Genomic DNA, 20,758 nt, shown 5'->3' with positions numbered 1-20,758 from the left:
AGAGAAGTTCCTTTAGCGTTTGTTGTAAAGCTGGCTTGGTTGTGCTGAATTCTCTTAGCTTTTGCTTGTCTGTGAAGGTTTTAATTTCTCCATCAAATCTGAATGAGATCCTTGCTGGATAGAGTAATCTTGGTTGTAGTTTTTTCCCTTTCATCACTTTAAATATGTCCTGCCACTCCCTTCTGGCTTGCAGACTTTCTGCTGAAAGATCACCTCTTAACCTTATGGGGCTTCCTTGTGTGTTATTTGTTGCGTTTCCCTTGCTGCTTTTAATATTTTTTCTTTGTATTTAATATTTGATCATTTGATTAATATGTGTCTTGGCGTGTTTCTCCTTGGATTTATCTTGTATGGGAATCTCTATGCTTCCTGGACTTGATTAACTATTTCCTTTCCCATATTAGGGAAGTTTTCAACTATAACCTCTTCAAATATTTTCTCAGTCCCTTTATTTTTCTCTTCTTCTTCTGGAACCCCTATAATTCGAATGTTGGTGCATTTAATATTGTCCCAGAGGTCTCTGAGACTGTCCTCATTTCTTTTCATTCTTTTTTCTTTATTCTGCTGTGCAGTAATTATTTCCACTATTTTATCTTCCAGGTCACTTATCCGTTCTTCAGCCTCAGTTATTCTGCTGTTGATCACTTCTAGCGAATTTTTAATTTCATTTATTGTGTTGTTCATGATTGTTTGTTTGCTCTTTAGTTCTTCTAGGTCCTTGTTAAACGTTTCTTGTTTCTCCATTCTATTTCCAAGATTTTGGATCATCTTTACTATCATTATTCTAAATTCGTTTTCAGGTAGACTGCCTATTTCCTCTTCATTTGTTAGGTCTGGTGGGTTTTTACCTTGCCTCTTCAACTGCTGTGTGTTTGTCTTCTCATTTTGCTTAACTTACTGTGCTTGGGGTCTCCTTTTTGCAGGCTGCAGGTTCGTAGTTCCTGTTGTTTTTGGTGTCTGCCCCCAGTGGGTAAGGTTGGTTCAGTGGGTTGTGTAGGCTTCCTGGTGGAGGGGAGTAGTGCCTGTGTTCTGGTTGATGAGGCTGGATGTTGTCTTTCTGGTGGGCAGGTCCACGTCTGCTGGTGTGTTTTGGGGTGTCTGTGACCTTATTATGATTTTAGGCAGCCTCTCTGCTAATGGGTGGGGTTGTGTTCCTGTCTTGTTCGTTGTTTGGCATAGGGTGTTCAGCACTGTAGCTTGCTGGTCGTTGAGTGGAGCTGGGTCTTGGCGTTGAGAGGTAGATCTCTGGGAGATTTTCGCCATTTGATACTGCGTGGAGCTGGGAGGTCTCTGGTGGACCAGTGTCCTGAAGTTGGCTCTCCCACCTCTGAGGCACAGCCCTGATGTGTGGCTGGAGCACCAAGAGCCTGTCATCCACATGGCTCAGAATAAAAGGGAGAAAAAAGAAAAGAAAGAAAGGAGGAAAGAAAAAGATTTTTTTTTAAAGTTATTAAAATAAAAAACAAATAATAATTATTAAAAAATTTTTTCTTAAGTAATTAAAAAGAAAGAAGAGAACAACCAAATGAAAAAAAAAAAAATTCACCAATGATAACAAGCACTGAAAACTATAGTAAAAAACAAACAAACAAAAAAATTGGACAGACAAAACCCTGGGACAAATGGTAAAAGCAAAGCTATACAGGCAAAATCACACACAGAAGCATACGTATACATGCTCACAAAAAGAGAAAAAGGGGAAAAAATATATATATATTGTTGCTCCCAAAGTCTACCTCCTCAATTTGGGATGATTCGTTGTATTCCACAGATGCAGGGTACATCAAGTTGACTGTGGAGATTTAATCCACTGCTTCTGAGGCTTCTGGGAGAGATTTCCCTTTCTCTTCTTTGTTCACACAGCTCCTGGGGTTCAGCTTTGGATTTGGCCCTGCCTCTGTGTGTAGGTCGCCTGAGGGCATCTGTTCTTCACTCAGACAGGACGGGGTTAAAGGAGCAGCTGCTTCGGGGGCTCTGGCTCACTCAGGCCAGGGGGAGGGAGGGGTATGAATGTGGGGCGAGCCTGCGGCAGCAGCAGCCAGCATGACGTTGTACCAGCCTAAGGCGCACCGTGTGTTCTCCCGGGGAAGTTGTCCCTGGATCACGGGACCCTGGCAGTGGCGGGCTGCACAGGCTCCCGGGAGGGGCGGTGTGGACAGTGACCTGTGCTTGCACACAGGCTTCTTGGTAGCTGCAGCAGCATCCTTAGCGTCTCATGCCTGTCTCTGGGGTCCGCGCTGATAACCGCGGCTCACGCCCATCTTTGGAGCTCCTGTAAGCAGCGCTCTTAATCCCCCCTCCTCATGCACCAGGAAACAAAGAGGCAAGAAAATGTCTCTTGCCTCTTTGGCAGCTCCAGACTTTTTCCCGGACTCCATCCTGGCTAGCCATGGCGCACTGGCCCCCTTCAGGCTGTGTTCACGCAGCCAACCCCAGTCCTCTCCCTGGGATCCGACCGAAGCCCGAGCCTCAGCTCCCAGCCCCCGCCCGCCCTGGCGGGTGAGCAGAGAAGCCTCTCGGGCTGGTGAGTGCTGGTCGGTACGGGTCCTCCGTGCAGGAATCTCTCCGCTTTGCCCTCCACACCCCTGTTGCTGCACTCTCCTCCGCGGCTCCGAAGCTTCCCCCCTCCGCCACCCACAGTCTCCGCCCGTGAAGGGGCTTCCTAGTGCGTGGAAACCTTTCCTCCTTCACAGCTCCCTCCCACTGGTGCAGGTCCCCTCCCTATTCTTTTGTCTCTGTTTTTTCTTTTTTCTTTTGCCCTACCCAGGTACGTGGGGAGTTTCTTGCCTTTTGGGAGGTCTGAGGTCTTCTGCCAGCGTTCAGTAGGTGTTCTGTAGGGGTTGTTCCACATGTAGATGTATTTCTGATGTATTTGTGGGGAGGAAGGTGATCTCCACGTCTTATTCTTCCGCCATCTTGAAGCTCCTCCTTTTTCTGTGTATTCTTCCTGCAAAGCCTAGTGTACATGCCACATGACCTTTTCAGGCTACCCCAATTCACACTGCTCTCACCCTTCTCTGAATCACTGGGGCACTTTTGAGTTTCACTCATTTTGCTCTTAACCATGCCCTGACAAGCATTGTTTCTTGGTTCTTGCATGGATCGGCCTTCTGTCCCCAACTGGAATACAAGGTCTTGATGATCAGGAGTAGAATCTGCACCCCCTTTTCCTTGCTTCTCCCTCACTTCTAAATAACCACTCCTAAAACCTGTGCTTCTTTGCTATTAAAAGTATAGTTATCCTGCTACTGACCTAGGGTTGAAGTGGTGTGTATTTGTGGATGGGCTGTGAAGACTGAATGTGATACAAAGTGAATGTGAATGTGAATGTTCTTTGGAAAGTATTACATGTTATTTCATACAAAAGATCATATTGCTATTGTAACTAGGAAGAAAAACAACCATCCTTATCTTTTTGCTTTCCAGGAAATATGCTGCAGAGAATTATAGAAAAAAGGGAAATCTCAATTTCCTTTCTAGTTAAATTCAAATCTGCTTCTATAAAAAAGGGACACGTTTCATTATTGTCAGGGGATTTACATATCTCATTTAACCCCCACAGTAGTTTTTCAGGGATTACTTTCATTTTATAGCCGAAAAAATAAAATTATTTAAGACCCTATTTGTAAAGGGTATAATTTGAACTCAGGTTAGTCCTACTCTAAAACCCATACCACTGTTTTCATACTCACATGTGTCTTAGAGTACATAAAAGTTGTAAATGTGACTGGAACTAAAAGATGGACTGGTTCTTGGTGAAGAATTATTTTCTGAAACAGGTTCACCATCCCTGTACAAATTGGTTCCAGGGGCTTGCTCCATCTGCTTTCTCCCACACTTCGTGTGTTACTTGTTGCATCAGGTATTGAATGCCAGATCTTCAGAGGGGATAAGCAAAGCATAGAAAAAGATAACTCTGGTCTGTTGTTATGATATCTCTATTTGCTTTAAGTCTAGAAATTCTGGCCAGTCTTTGAATAAGAAGTATGATACAGAGACTTAAGGGACTCCAAGATGGCCTCCTTATCCAAAACTATTTCTCCAAGAACCTTAGACTTTGAAAACTAGAGACATGTTTACAGTTCTTGAAATATTTCGAGGGATCCAAAGAGGGCCTAATATAAATAAAATACATGGCTTTAAAAGGGCTGGCAACTCAAGCCGATGGTGATAGGAACCAGGATTAGGGGCAGAAAAAGCAGAAAGCAAAGTCTTAAGAGTGGAGGAAGAAAGTGACTGGGACAAAGGACCCACTACTCCTCCATCCTCACCCCCATCAACCTCGTTGCGTCCTCCAGTAAGGCTCGCTGAGGGCCTCCTGAAATGAACAGCTCACTCCAGACATACCTTGCACAAGCCGCTCTTGAACAACCAACACTCCCTCTGAGGCCAGACTCAAACAATCCTTCTCAGCCCCGACTCCTGCAACAATCCTTCCCAGCAGGGTAATGAATGGAGGCTTCTGGCAAGCACCTGAAGGCCAACTCCTGTCTTTCAGGTTTAGATTTCAGGAAACAGCTTGGGAGGATGCTCTCCAGGCACCGCAACGCCTGGGGCTTGTCTTGGGATCTGTGGGAGAGGGGAGGCTAAGAGGGATTAAAGCTGCCCTGAAACCTTGTAGCCTGAGGGGGATTTGAGAGTGGAAGAGGAGGGGGGTGGATCAGCTCAGCTGCTTCACCTTCCCAGATAATCCATCACTGCCACTGTAGCGGCAGGAAAGCAGTCCCGTAAACTGTCTGCCTGGAAGGAAGGATAACCTGCCGCTGGCTTTTATTTTCAGTTGAATTATAACACTTACCTTCTCATCTGGCCTTTCATCAAGAGGCTTAAGTGTTTTTCTTTCTGTGGGCCTTACTGGCCACGTTTCCCCATTCATTATCAGCATAGGAGCCTGCCATGCTGAACCCATGTGCGTCCCCACACCCCCGACTCCCCATCCTCTGGGGGCTCCTTAGCAGCAACAGTTTTATAATTCAGAACAGACTCTCCTCTGAGCAATTGATCTTACAAATACATTACAACTGGTTTTAACAGGAGTTACCAAAGGCAGGGATTTCAGAAACAAGATGTGAACTCCCCAAAAGATGGGGCACCATAAATACCTCTAACATCTTCGACTTTACCTGTAGTGCTTGACTATGCCTTTTGGAAATCTTCTGTATGTCTGGGGCTAAGAGGGATGGTGGGCTGAGAGTTTGGGGTCATTTAAAGATTATCATTAATAGGCTTGTTACCTTTAGGAGAGAATTATGGGTCGTTTAGGGCCAGTAGGGTAAAAGCTCTGAAGTCAGAGTGCCTGTGTTCTAATCCTGGCTTGTATAACCATGAGCAAGTGATTTAAACTCTCTGAACCTCAATTTCCACCTGAAAAATGGATATAACAGTAATACCAACGTCATAAGATTGCTGTAAGAGTTAAATGTCCTGATCCACGTGAAAGTTCTTAGCACAGAGACTGACACTGTATGTGCTCAGTGTTAGGCATCATCATTTATTCATTCATTCACTCATTTATTCACAACATGGTTACAATCATCTATATGCTGTTGACTCTACCTCCAAAATATACCTCAAATGCAACCACTCTTCTCCGTCTCTCCTGTCAGTATCCTTCAGCACATCACAATCATTCTCCAGCTAAACTTTTCCAGTAGCTACTTAAACTTCTACTCTTCCCCTCCCAAACTCACTCTGCCCACAGCAGAGAGATCTTTTAAAAAGGTAAAACTGATCATGTAACTTTCATGCTTAAAACTTCTCAGTGGATTTCCATCACTCTTTAAGATTAGAACTTCTCAAAGTCCTAAAAAGCCTTGCCTGATTTTGCTTTTGATTAAATCTCAGTGTCAAATTATTCTGTTTGTTTTTCTCCTTCCCTCCCTCTCCCTCCCTCTCCCTCCCTCTCCTTTTCCTTCTTTTCCTCCTCTTCTTCTCCTCTCCTGCCCCCTCACCAATTAACCTCTAGCCACAGTGTCTTCCTGTGTCAGAAAATGGCTAGTTCCTGAGCAAACCACTACTCTGAGCTCTCAATTAGAATGAGACCCAAAGATGATGTTTCTTATCACTATTTGCTTTTAGGTGTGGCCATTGACTGAGTCCTGCCAGTGAAATGGGAGCAGAGTTAAAAGGTTACCACTTTAAGCCTGGACCATAAAGGACCCCCCGACACAGTCTTTTCTTTCTTTCTTCATCTGTTAGCTGGATGTTGCTGTGAATGAAAACCTCAGCCATCAAATGGAAAATAACTGTTTACTACATTAAGCCACTGAGATTTTGGAGTTAAATTATAACAGTTAGCATTACCTTAACTAATACACTCTTTCTCTGTTTCTCAGTCATTTCACTTGCTGTTCTCTCTGCCTGAAATATTTATTCCCCAGGTCTAATTCCAGCTATATATATGGCTGGGTCATGGCTTCTTCACATCTCAGCTCAAATATTAACTTCTCAGGCAAGGTTCCCATAATGCCCCTGCCTAAAAGCTTCACATTATCTACCTGTTTAGTATGGAAACCTCAGGGAGTGGAATATTGCCTGAAAATAAATAAATGAATTGAATGAACAAGTGAAAAAATAAAATATTTAATATACACTGAGTACCTTGGGGCTGAAGGAAGTTTTGATGTATTTGGTGATAAGAAAATTAAATTCTTTATGACAAGTGTATTAGGGTCCTTCAGAGAAACAGAACCAATATTCAGTGCAATTCATATATATATGATATAATATATAGAACCAATAAGATATTGAATGTATCATATATATGTATATATGTGTATATAAATTGATTATGGAATCTGAGAAGTTTCACACTCTGTTGTCTTCAAGCTGGAAACCCAGGAAAGCCAGTGGTCTAATTCTAGTCCAAGTCTAAAGACTTGAGGACTAGGGAAGCCAATGGTGTAAATCCAAGTCAGAGCAGGAAAAGACCAATGTCTCAGCTAAACAGGCAGGCAGGAAGAAGACAAATCCTCCCTTTCTATGCATTTTGTTCTATTCAGGCCCTCATGGATTGGATGATACCTGCTCATATTGGGGAGGGCAATCTACTTCATTGAGTCCACTGATTCAAATGCTAATCTCATTCAGAAACACTCTCATAGACATACTGAGAAATGACATGTAATCTGGGCACCCCTTGGCCCTGTCAAGTTGGCACATAAAATTAACCATCACAAATTCCTAACACATTTATAGAAGAATTTATAAGAAACGTGGAATAAAATGAGATGGTATACATTTAAAAGAAGAGTTGAAAGAATAAAGAAAACCTCTCAAGAATCTATAAGGTAGTCAATTATTACTACCTCCTTTTTACAGATGAGGAAATAGGGCTTAGAGAGTTTTCCTTACTTTGCCAAAAATTACACATCTGGTAAATGTTTGAGTTAGGGCTACAAGCCAGTCTTTTGACTCCAAATTCTATGTTCCTAGTACCAAGGAACAACTTTATTTTGTACTCAAATCCTGCCCATCACTCAATATCCAGTTTAAATATTATTTCTTCCCATAAGATTTTCTTTGGTATATAATACATACTTCCATTAATGAAGTACTGAGCAGTAAATGTACTGCTGCCTTGTGCAGTAGTGGTACATTTAAATCTACCCTCACTAGACTTGTTCTCCCATTTGTTTTTCATTTACTTATTCATTCTTTCTTATATTTACTTATTCATTCAACAAATGCTGCTTAGAGCCAATATATGCTAGGTGCTGCGGCTAAAAAGGGAAATAAGAAACTATCCTTTCCCTTGAGAAAATTACAAACTAATAAGGGTGATACATAAGCAAGCCTCTTTGATCATGGAGAGAGAAGACATGAGCTAAAGGAGCTCAGGCCTCAAGTGAAACCATGCTTATGAGCTTGAACTTCCCATTTCTAGACATTTTACAGAAAAGAGAAATTAACTTATATATTATTTAAGCCACTTTATATTAGTCTGTTTTTCTAGTAACAAAATACCATTTCTAATTGATGCTTGGACCTAATATAAAATATTTTAACAGCAAGAAAAGTGTACTCATTTAATCACAGTTTTTTTTTTTCAATCTGTCTGCAGACATATATAAATGGAATAATTATAGAACTAGAGAGGGGAAATGACTACATATGTGTTTCAACCCAACTGAATTGCATAAACTGAATAGCTACTGTTCCTATCAAGAATATCGAGTTCGCTCTTTCCGTGCCTAGCGCAGTCATGGCTCGTGGTCCCAAGAAGCACCTGAAGCGTGTAGCAGCTCCAAAGCATTGGATGCTGGATAAACTGACTGGTGTGTTTGCTCCTCGTCCATCTACCGGTCCCCACAAGCTGAGGGAATGTCTCCCCCTAATTATTTTCCTAAGGAACAGACTTAAATATGCCCTAACAGGAGATGAAGTAAAGAAGATCTGCATGCAGCGTTTCATTAAGATTGATGGCAAGGTCCGCACTGATATAACTTACCCTGCTGGTTTTATGGATGTCATCAGCATTGACAAGACTGGAGAGAATTTTCGTCTGATCTATGACACCAAGGGTCGCTTTGCTGTTCATCGTATTACACCTGAGGAGGCCAAGTATAAGTTATGCAAAGTGAGAAAGATCTTTGTGGGGACAAAAGGAATCCCTCATCTGGTGACCCATGATGCTCGCACCATCCGCTACCCTGATCCCCTCATCAAGATGAATGACACCATTCAGATTGATTTGGAGACTGGCAAGATTACTGATTTCATCAAATTTGACACTGGTAACCTGTGCATGGTGACTGGAGGTGCTAACCTGGGAAGAATTGGTGTGATCACTAACCGGGAGAGACATCCTGGTTCTTTTGATGTAGTTCATGTGAAAGATGCCAGCGGCAATAGCTTTGCCACCCGGCTCTCCAACATTTTCATTATTGGCAAAGGCAACAAACCATGGATCTCTCTTCCTCGTGGAAAGGGTATCCGCCTTACCATTGCTGAGGAGAGAGACAAGAGACTGGCAGCCAAACAGAGCAGTGGATAAAATGATCTCTTAAGTGACGTGACTGGCAAAGTCTTTTTACTTATGGATAATACTACATAATTAAAATCCTCTTTAGTGTTAAAAAAAACAAAAACAAACAAAAAAAGAATATTGAGTTCCTATGTCTTATTCTTTAATGCTAGGTCGTGTTCCAATAGTGTGGGAAATTGCGTGGGAGATTTTTACATCAGCATATCCCTTTCACTTGGGACACCCTAGAGGGCTCCAGAGATAGAATTAATATGACTGGGTGCCCACCTTGTGAAGTTGTAACATAAATGAGATACACTCTCCAGTTCATCCAGTTCAGCTCTGCTCTGGGGAAGGGGCAGATTTCTTGCTAGTTCATTTGTATCTTAATTGAAATGGGCATTGATTAGGGGAAAAGACAGAATCTTGGGTGTCCCTTGATACAGAACATATCCCCTATTTTAAAAGATGAAGACTTACAAGGTCTGGAGTATGCAAGGGGAGAGTGAGTGCAATGCCATTTTCCCTTTCAATTAGGATACAGTTGGTAGGGAAAATAGAGTTGGGTAAGATGACGCCTGTTTGTGCTAGATAGTTGTATATCAGTCTTTTGTGGAGGCTTTTGGTTTTGTTCCCCTCTAAGTATACTCAGCAAAAAGTTCTTCTCCTACCCTCACTTCTTAATTTCTAAGCCCTTGTTTATCTTAAAGTACTTGGGGGACATAGGAAGGTAGAACACATATTTATATTTAATGTATAATTAACTTTATGTGTTAAATATGTTATAAGAACTATTGGAGTATTATTTGTAGCCTTATTTTCTCAGATACAGGGAATCCCATTTTGTCTGAAATGAATAAGATATCCCGACATCCAGTTGGCTTTGAACCCATAGCACACTTGAACAGTTACTTGGAAATTGGGTATTGTAACTGGACCCAATTTGGAACTGGGTCCGCAGAAATAGGTTTTGATTCAGGCTTCTAGATTCAGTAAGTGTTTCTCATTTGTTTGAAGAAAAAAAATTAGTATCTTGATTCCCAAGTTTGCTTTTATGGGAAACTTCAAATGAGAAGGCCAGTGACCAAGCTAAATCACTGATTTGAAAACATGGTAGTTTGAACTTCTTGGAACTAAGGATGTTGTTGGAAAATTAAAGCTCCCTTAAAAGTTTGTATCAACCACAAAAATTTTTAGAATCTTAGTTTACCAGTCTGGCTCAGAAATCTATGAAAAAAATTGAAATAATTTTTAAAAAGACAATGCAGTTTAAACCCCCATTTGGAATAAATATTCCTTTTGCTTTATTAAATTCAGGAAAGACTCTTCAGCTGAAATGCTCTTCTTTACTTATGGAAGTGTTAACATCAGAAGGGACCTAGCTTGGGGTGTAACCTGGGCTGGTAGCTGTATCATGACACTCTCCTTTTGCCTGGGCATCACCCTTTCTGATGAAGAGAAAGAGCATGGAGTTGGGGAGGGCCTGGTGAGGCAGAGGCAGTAATTCTTCCTCCAAGCCTAGAGCAGAGAAGCTATTCCAGGATCAGAAAAGGAAAGTGAATGCCTCATCCCCAGGAAGTGAATGCATCATCCTTTCCTAAAATCCATTTGATTTCTAAAGGCAAGGAACTGAATGACTGGCAATGAAAATCTAAGGGAGTAATTGTTTTCATGTTTGATATGTAGTAGTTGTGAAGTAGTATCCTCCTAAGTCTGGAAACAGAGGAACTTTTCCATATGGATCCTGTGGCAGATTGTGTTTTCTAATTATGGAGATATATATATATATGTGTGTGTGTGTGTATTCCCCCCCCCCCGCATTTCACATGGTCTTCCTATAATGAGACATTGACCATTGACACTTCTCCACTGAGAAGTAAGGTCTGTGTTCCCTCCTCTTAAACCAGAGTGGACCTTTGTAACTGACTTGTTCAACAGTATGTGGCAGCAATGTCATTGCATGACTTCTGATGCCCAGTCACAATGGGCAATATTGCATCTGTCTGGCTTTCTCTTTCTTTGGATGCTCAACTTTCAAACAAGCCAATGTGCTGTGAGGAAGTCCAAACTAGCTCATACCAAGAGATCACATGGAGAAGCCCATGTGGAAAGGAACTGAGGCTCCTAGCCAACAGTCAGAATCAACCACCATACCTGTGAGTGACTGAGCCATGATGTGCTTCCAGCCTCCACCCTAAGGGCCTGTGCAGCTGACACCAAGTAGAGCAAAGGTTAATTGTCTCTACTGAGCCCTGCCCAAATTGCAGATTTTAGAGCCAAATAAATGAGGTAATTATTTTAAGCCAACAAGTTTGGGGTGGTTACACAGCCATCAGATAGCAGGAAAAGGGATTGTTAAATGTAAATCTACAGAGTACTTCTAATATGCTCAAGTATTTCTACCAACTGGTTTTCTTACCATAGGTCTTCAATTCAAGCTCAAGAAAATCTAGTATTAACATTATACATTTTCAGTGACCTCAAATGTGTGTGTGTGTGTGTGTGTGTGTGTGTGTGTGTGTTTGCCTGAATGTGAGTCTTATTTATTCTCATGTCCATAAAAGGCAGGGAGAAAGCAAATGTAATTATCCTTGGTGTGAGTTGTAAAAGGACCTGCTTGAAATGGGCCACCAGGTACAGTAAGAGAAAATAAAGAACCCTTTGGTAACTGTGTTTACACTTCCAGTAGCTACGAGCAAGCTGTTAGAGTAGCTGCTCTAATATTTCAGGCATAGCCCAAATTTATCTTTGCAGCAAAACAACCTGGCCTGTTTTTGCCTAAAGCCAAGTCAATAAAATTAAAAAAGAAAAAAAGAAAGAAAAAAAAAACCCTCCCCCCACCCCCACTAACTCCAACTTTACCATGTGCTTTTTACACAGTGAAAAAATTTTACTCCTAAATTAATAAAATCTACAGGTTACCAACAGAAATCCAATTTCTAAAACCAACCCCATAAAGAAAATCTGAAAAACAATACTTAAAAACTAATTAACATGTGGGGTATGGTGATAAATATGAATGAGAGAAATGCACAAGAGAGTAGGTAAGAAAAATCATAGGAGAGTGGCTTGGACATGGGATAAGATCAATGAGTGAGCATCTGTGGTGAGGATGAACCATGGTGATGGTGAAGATGATGCCCAGATAATTTTTAAATTCTTGTATTTTTCTGACATTATTTCTATTAAGCTTCACCATGCACTTAGAACCACGAGTTTTATATATCTGTTCCTTTAAAAGATCTAGCCAGGGTCCATTCCCTCCTTACTCTCCTGAACCAGCTACCATGTTTCCAACAGAAACAAGCGTTTGCCACTTCGTTCTCCTTCATGGATTATGTATATATCTTGAGCTGATACTTCATTTTTGCAACCTGCTTTCCACCCTCTCCCCGATCTTCTCAGTTCCTAACCACTATGTACATTTTCTTACACAGTTCATTCTAAGACTTTAGACTTGGGAACTAGTACTTCTCCTTTTGCCGTGATTCATGGCTTCCCTCTAGAGCTATACTTTAACCTCACAGACTTTATAATAGTGTTTTCAGTGCTCTGGGTTCGGTCCAGGGTTGTCCCTACTGTCCTACTCTTGGCATAGCTCCATGTGCCAGCATTCCTGGCTCTGCAAATGGGACCTAGTCAGGGACTAATTTAAGAATCATCTAGCAGACTCTTATTTCACAAATACAAACCCAGGCCCCCCAAAGTTGAGAGGCCTGTACGGAGTAACATACCCAATATTGAAAGGATCAGGGCTATCCCCCTTTTCTCTTGAATCCACTCATTTTCTAGTTTTCTCTTAACATATCACTGTTTCCTTCCTTACGCTTGAAAATTAGTGTGTCTGACTGCAGTCAGTGATCAGTTCTTTGTAGGAAAATGCAACGACAGTCGATATAAGATCCCTAGACTTGTACCTTTAAATACTTTCTCATAGGTAAGTTCATGGTTAGACTTGATGAGCTGTCTGCGTGGCCTGTAGGTTAATCCAGAGTTTGATATACCTTTAGCACTAAATTTCCCCAAAGCCAAGCTGATCTTCTTGGCTTTTCTTTCTCGGTTTTCCATATGTTAAAATAGTTAAAGAACAAAATCCCATTGTTTACTGCAACCAAGTAGAACATTTGATTCTAATAGAAGGTTAGCATAGACAATAACTTCACCATGGTGGAAGGTCACACCCGCCAAAATTAAGGACTGTTTGTAATTGTTCTGACCACTGTATTTCAGTCCAGAGAGACTGAGAGGATGAGCTAGACCTGCAGGACCCTTCCCAAAGGCATACTGGTAATGCATGTTTTCCTGGAGCTCTAGGATTTAACAGATTTGTTTGGCTGCAAGATGGAGATTCTATACTTAAAGCCTATCAGTTGAACATGACAAAGACTGAAAATGCATTCCAATTGGTGTAAAATACCTTGATACAAGGAAATAACTATTCCAAAGAGAGACAAGCAGAAGAGGATCATCAAGTGACATAAAAGCCAGGTGAGATGTAAGGAGCTTAGAGGTCTTCACTCCATCCTAACAACAAATAAAAAGCTAGAACAAACTGAAAAATCAACAACTCATCCTAGATCCATCAGGGAAGTGAGGTCACAGGGCAAACTGCTCTCCCCCAGATTGGAGAGACAGTCAGATACAGAGACTCACAGCTTACCAGAGCAGAAACCCATGATCAGAAGCCTCTGTGGGAACCAGTGCCAGGTCTGGAATCGCTGGAAGCTCAGTGTGGGCAAGTATGAGAGTTAAAACCTCTAGAATGAGTCATGAAGGGCCTACACTTTGTGAGTTCTACCTTCAGGAGCTCTACTAGGTTCTCACAGTGAATACTGAAAAATCTCATGGTCTGGCAGGGGGAGAGGAAAAGGAACCATTTTGAAATACATCAGAGAACTCTATTCTTCTTAACCAGGCCTTCCCTCAAGGGAATCTAGTCTACCAGATCCTAACTTACCAGGAGGAAGGGAAATAACCAACTCCAGCCTCCTCTAGCCATCCTGTCCCACCTAAGAGGGTGTGTGTGTGTGGAGCAGCACTGGTGAAGTTCTCAATCCAGGGGCACAGGCTCACCAAAATACTGAGACCTAATCATAGGACTATAGAACGCTTCCCCACCCCTACACCTTATGACTATATTACTAAAGGTTTGTTTCCACAGCTCCTTTTACCCAGTCCACCAATCAACAAAAATTACAAGGCATACTAAAAGGCAAAAAACAAACAGACACACCAACATAGTTTGGAGAGACTGAACAAGCACGAGAACCAGAGTCAGATATGGCAGGAATATTGAAATTAATAAACCAGAAATTTTTTAGAGCTATGATTAATAAACTAAGGGCTTAATGGAAAAATAGGCAACATGCAAGAATAGACAGACAATGTAAGCAGAGAGATGAAAATTCTAAGCAAGAATCAAAAAGAAATGCTAAAGATCAAAAACACTGTAACAGAAATGAAGAATGCCTTTGATGGGCTTATTAGTATACTGGACATTGTTGAGGAAAGAATCTCTGAGCTTGAGCATATAACAGTAGAAACTTACAAAACTGAAAAGCAAAGAGAAAAAAGACTGAATAAAACAAAATGGAATATCCAAGAACTTTGGGACAATTACAGAAGGTGTAATATATGCATAATAGAGATATCAGAAGAAGAAAGAGAGAAAGAAATAGAAGCAATAAAGACTAACAATCTCCCCCAAATTAATGTCAGATACCAAACCACAGATCCAAGAAGTTCAGAGAACACCAGGATGCATGTAAAAAAACCCACTATACCTGCACATATCATATTCAAACTTCAGAAAATCAATGATAAAGCAATCTTCAAAGAAGCCAGAGGAAAATATTTGTAAAAGACATATCTGATAAAGGACTGTTATCCAAAATATACAAAGAACTCTTACAACACAAAAATAAGAAATCAAATAACCCAATTAAAAACTGGGCAAAAGACTTGAACAGACAACTCACCAAAGAAATTATCCTGATGGTAAGTAAGCATATGAAAACATACTCACATCATACATATGCTATCAGGAAAATGCAAATTGAAACAACAATGAGATACCATTAAACACATATTAGAATGGCCAAAATCCAGAACACTGACAACACCAAATGATGATGGGGATGTGGAGCAAGCGGAACTCTCCTTCACTGCCAGTGGAAATGCAAGATGGTACAGCCACTTTGGAAGACAGTTTGGCAGGTTTTTTTTTTTTTTTTAATAAAATACTAAACATACTCTTACCATATGATCCAGCAGTCATGTTCCTTGGTATTTATCTAAATGAAGTGAAAACTTAGGTCCATAAAAAACCTGAACACAGATGTTTACAGAGGCTTTATTCATAATTGCCAAAATTTGGAAGCAACCAATCCTTCAGTAGGTGAATGGATAAATAAACTGTGGTTCATCCAGACAATGGAATATTGTTCAGTGCTAAAAAGAAATGAGTTATCAAGCCATGAAGACACGAAGGAAACTTAAAATTCATATTAGTAAGTGAAAGAAGCCAACCTGAAAAGGCTACTTACTGTATGATTCCAAGTATATGACATTCTGGAAAAGACAAATCTATGGAGGCATTAAAAAGGTTAGTGGTTGCCAGGAGTTAGGGGTGAACAGATGGAAACACACAGGATTTTTAGGGCAGTGAAACTAACCTATTTTATATAATACTATGGTGGTAGATACATGTCATTATACATTTATCAAAACCCATAGAATTTATAATACCAAAACTGAACCTAATGTAAACTATGGATTTTAGTGATAGTGATATGTCAATATAGGTTCATCATTTGGAACAAATGTACCACTGTAGTGGGGGATGTTGATGGGGAGGGTGAGTGTGTGTGTGGAACAGGGGGTAAATGGGAATTCTCTCTGCCTTCTTCTCAGTTTTGTTGTGAACCTAAAACTACTCTAAAAACTAACGCACATTAGTTTAAAAAAAAAAGCCAGGTGACAAAAAGAAAAAGCCCAGACAGAACCAGGGCTGTCATTTCCATCTACTATTCTTGGCTGAAGGGTTCTTCCATGCCCAAGTGAGGGGGGCTATTCATGGCAAATACTCACAGTAAACTACTTAATAATGTTTTCAATTACAATAGATAAATACATCATCTGGCCTGGTATTGTCTCCAGTCCCTGTATGTGTATATATGTCATCAATATCAATACTGATATCTGTATGTGTGATTTATATATTGCAGTGCATGGGTGTGTGTATTTCCATAAGCATACTTTTTTAGTGAAATGTATATACAGTCATCCCTCAGTATCTATGGGGGATTAGTTCCAGGACCCCTCTCAGATAGCAAAATTCTCAGATGCTCAAGTCCCTGTATAAAAAGGCATATATTTGCATATAACTCAAGCACATCCTCCTGTATACTCTAAATCATCTCTAGATTACTTATAATACCTAATACAATGTAAATACAATGTAAATGCTATGCAAATTCAAGTTTTGCTTTTTGGAACTTTCTGAAATTATTTTTACAAATATTTTTGATCCAAGGTTGGTTGAAACTGCCTTTGCAGGACCCATGGACATGGAAGGCCAACTATAGTTTTTGTTCAAATGTGAATTTATTCATTTGCAATCAGCAATTTTCCTTGGTGTGTACCTTCATGATGTTTCCTCTCTCACAGATGTCTGGCTTGCCCCTTCTGCAGTACCTATTACAAACTGATGGTAGTTCCTAAAATACTTCATACTACAGTCCCTATTTCTGCCCCTTTCCACATCCTGTTCTCTGTCTGAATTTCCCTACCCTCTTTATTTTAAATTTCATTAATTTGAATTCCATCAGGTAAAAGGTCCTTTCCAGAAGATTTACTGACTTTGTATACATAAAATGCAGAGACTCTGAGCAATTCAACAAGTTTTGGCAAATGTGTACACTCAGCGTATACAGAAATGTAAATCACCGCCTCAATAAAGATGTGGAATACCTTCATCATCGTGGGAAGTTTTATCATGCCATTTTGCAGTCAATACACCCCATTCTTATGGTAGGTACTGATCTAGTCTTCATCATCATGGCTTAGTTTTCCCTATTCTAGAACTTCATATAAATTCAGTTGTACACTATGAACTCTTTGGTGTTTGGCCTCTTGTGTTCAGCCTAATATTTCCTAGGTTGATTCATGTTGTAGCTTGTATCAGTAGTTTATTTCTTATTGCTGCATCATATTACGTGTTTATTCATTCACCAGTTGATGGACATTTGGGTTGTTTCTAGTTTTGGGCTATTATGATAAAGCTGTTATGAATATCCTTTATATGACCTATTATGGACTTAGTTTCTCATTTCTCTTGGAAGAAGCTATCTAGTCGGAGTTTCTGGACCACATAGTAGGTGTATATTTACCTTTTAAAGAAATTGTCTATTTTCTGAATTGATTGTGCTGTTATACATTCTCAACAAAACTGTATGAGAGTTCTAGTTGCTCCGCATTCTCACTAATGCTTGGTATTGTCTATCTTTTTTATTTTATTCACTGTAATTTTAATTTGTGTTTCCCTAGTGACCTATAATGTTGACCATCTTTACCTGTGCTTACTAATCATTTATATGTCTTTTTGGATAAGTGTTGGTTCATGAGTTTTACTCATTTTTATTGAGTTTTCTGTCATTTTAGTGATGTTTTATAGGAGTTTTCCATTTATTCTAGGTGAAAGTCTTTTATCAGCTACATGCATTGCAGATATTTTCTCTCACTATATGGCTTTTCTTTTCATTTCTTCAGTGTCAGTTTTCAAATGAAGTTTTTATTTTGATGAACTCTAATTTATAATTTTTTCATGGTAGTGTATTGTGTCTAAGAAGTCTTTGCCTATCCCATAATGACAAAAACTCTTTTATATTTCTTTTAAATTTTTAGCATTCAAATTTACATCTGTAACCCATCTACAGTTAATTTTTGTGCATGAAGTGAGATAAGGATTATTGTTTCTTTTATGGATGTCCATTTGTTCCAGCAACAATTTTTGAAAACAGTATCATTTCCCCCATTGAATTAGCTTGGTTCCCTGTTACAAATCAGTTGTCTGATATATACACTACCAAATGTAAACTAGATAGCTAGTGGGAAGCAGTTAGTTTGCTAATATGATGACTACATAGACGGGCTTTTGAATGATAGGCTAACCTTGCATTCTGAAATAAATCCCACATGGCATGATATATTATCTTTTTAATAGATTGCTGAATTTGATTTGGTAATTTAAAAAATTTTTGTTGAAGTATAGTTGACTTACAATACTATATTGGTTTCAGATGGACAGTATAGTGATTCGATATTTTTATAGATTATACTCCACATGAAGTTATTTTAAAATATTGGCTATATTATACATACTGTACACTATATCTTTATATCTTATTTATTTTATGCCTAGTAGTTTGTAACTCTTAGTCCTCTTGTCCCTCCCCTCACACTTCTTCCCACAGTAACAACTAGTTTGTTGTCTGTATCTGTGAGTCTGTTTCTGTTTTGTTATATTCATTTGTTTTATTTTTCAGATTCCATATATAAGTGAAATGTACAGTATTTGTCTTTCTCTGACTTATTTCACTAAGCATAATACCCTCCAGGTCACACCATGTTGTTGCAACTGGCAAAATTTTATTCTTTTTTATGGCTAATACCACATTTTCTTTATCTATTCATCTGTTGATGGACACTTAGGTTGCTTCCATACCTTGGATATTGTAAATAATGCTGCTATGAACATTGGGGTACATGTATCTTTTCAAATTAGTGTTTTTGTTTTCTTCAGATAGATACCCAGGAGTGGAATTGCTGGATCATATGGTAGTTCTATTTTTAATTTTTAGAGGAGCCTTCGTAATGTTTTCCATCATGACTGTACCAATATACATTCTCACCAACAGTGTACTAGGGTTCCTTTTTCTCCACATCCTTGCCAACATTTGTTATTTCTTGTCTTTTTGATAATAGCCATTTGACAGGTATAGTGTATTTCATTGTGGTTTTGATTTACATATCCTTGATGATTAGTGATGTTGAGCATCTTTTTATGTGCCTGTTGGCAATCTGTATGTCTTCTTTGGAAAATGCCTATTCACATCCTCTGCCAATTATTTAATTGGGTTGTTTGCTTTTTTTTTTGGCTGCACTGGGTCTTCATTGCAGTCTGTGAGCTTCTCTAGTTGTGGCACACAGGCTCCAGAGTGTGTGGGTTCAGTAGTTGCGGTGTGGGTGCTCTAGTTGTGGTGCATGGGCTCCAGAGCGCATGGGCTCAGTAGATGCAGCATGAAGGCTCTCTAGTTATGGCAGGTGGGCTGTGCAGCATGCAGGCTTAGTTGCCCTGTGGCATGGTTCCCCGACCAGGGATTGAACCCATATTTCCTGCATTGGAAGGCAGATTCTTAACCACTGGACCACCAGGGAAGTCCCGGGTTGTTTGCGTTTTTGGTATTGAGTTGTATAAGTTCTTTATATATTTTGGATATTATCCCCTTATCAGACATATCATCTGCAAATATCTTCTTCCACTCGGTAGAGTGCCTTTTCATTTTGTAGATGGTTTCCTTTGCTCTGAAAAAGCTTTTAAGGTTAATTAGGTTCCATTTGTTTATTTTTCTTTTGTTTCTGTGGCATGAGGAGACAGATCCCCAAAAAATATTGCTGAGATCTATGTCAAAGAGTGTACTGCCTATGTTTTCCTTTAGGAGTTTTATGGTTTCTGGTCTTATGCTTAGGTCTTTAATCTATTTTGAGTTCGTTCTTGTATATGGTGTGAGAAAATGTTCTAATTTTATTCTCTTACATGTAGCTGTCCAGTTTTCCTAACACCACTTATTGAAGAGCCTGTCTTATTCTCATTGTATATTCTTGCCTCCTTTGTTGTAGATTAATTGACCATATATATGTGTGTGAATATTTCTGGGTATTCTATTCTGATCCATTGATCTATGTGTCCATTTTTTGTGCCAGTACCATACTGTTTTGATTATGGTAGCTTTGCAGTGTAGTCTGAAGTCAGGGAGCAGGATTACCTCCAGTTTGGTTGTTTTTTATCAAGATTGCTTTGGCTATTCAGGGTCTTTTGTGGTTCCATACAAATTTTAGGATTATTTGTTCTAGTTCTATGAGAAGAGTCATGGATATTTTGATAGGGATTGCATTAAATCTGTAGATTGCTTTGGGGAATATGGACATTTTAATAATATTAATTCTTCTAATCCTTGAACACTATATATTTATAACGTTTTCAGCTTTGTTCATCCATTTCTCCTAGTTTTCAGAGTCTGGGTCTTTCACCACCTTGATTAAGTTTATTCCTGGGTATTTTATTCTTTTTGATTCGATTGTGAATGGGATCCATATATATACATATATATGTATATATATTTGCTTTCTCTTTCTGATATTTCATCATTAGTGTATAGAGAAGCAGCAAATTTCTGTATATTAATCCTGCAACTTTACTGAATTCATTTATTAGTTCTAATAGTTTTTTGGTGGAATTATTAGGGTTTTCCAAATATAGTTTCATGTCATCTGCAAATAGTGACAGTTTTACTTCTTCCCTTCCAATTTGGATGCCTTTTATTTATTTTTCTTTTCTGATTGCCATGGCTAAAACTTCCAATACTGTGTTAAATAAAAATGGTGACAGTAGGAATCCATGTCTTTTTCCTGATCTACAAAGAATAGCTTTCACCTTTTCACCATTGAGTTAGCTGTGGGCTTGTCATATATGGCCTTTGTTTCCTCTATATGTTTCCTCTATACCAACTTTGA

The 20,758-nt window shown here is 39.5% G+C and overlaps 1 protein-coding gene across 1 annotated transcript; it reads left to right on the top strand.

The window, feature by feature from the left end:
• Nucleotides 1-8,186: 8,186 nt before the first annotated feature.
• On the top strand, nucleotides 8,187-9,023 carry LOC132351538 (small ribosomal subunit protein eS4, X isoform-like). The gene has a single exon (XM_059901378.1). It carries the CDS (start codon nucleotides 8,204-8,206, stop codon nucleotides 8,993-8,995), a length of 792 nt encoding a protein of 263 aa, XP_059757361.1. The 5' UTR covers nucleotides 8,187-8,203; the 3' UTR covers nucleotides 8,996-9,023.
• The last annotated feature ends 11,735 nt before the right edge of the window (nucleotides 9,024-20,758 follow it).

The sequence above is a fragment of the Balaenoptera ricei genome, chromosome 1 (assembly GCF_028023285.1).
Source record: "Balaenoptera ricei isolate mBalRic1 chromosome 1, mBalRic1.hap2, whole genome shotgun sequence".
Classification (NCBI taxonomy): domain Eukaryota; kingdom Metazoa; phylum Chordata; class Mammalia; order Artiodactyla; family Balaenopteridae; genus Balaenoptera; species Balaenoptera ricei.
Note: the sequence above shows the minus strand (reverse complement) of the source record. Positions and strands in the feature narration are given on the sequence as shown.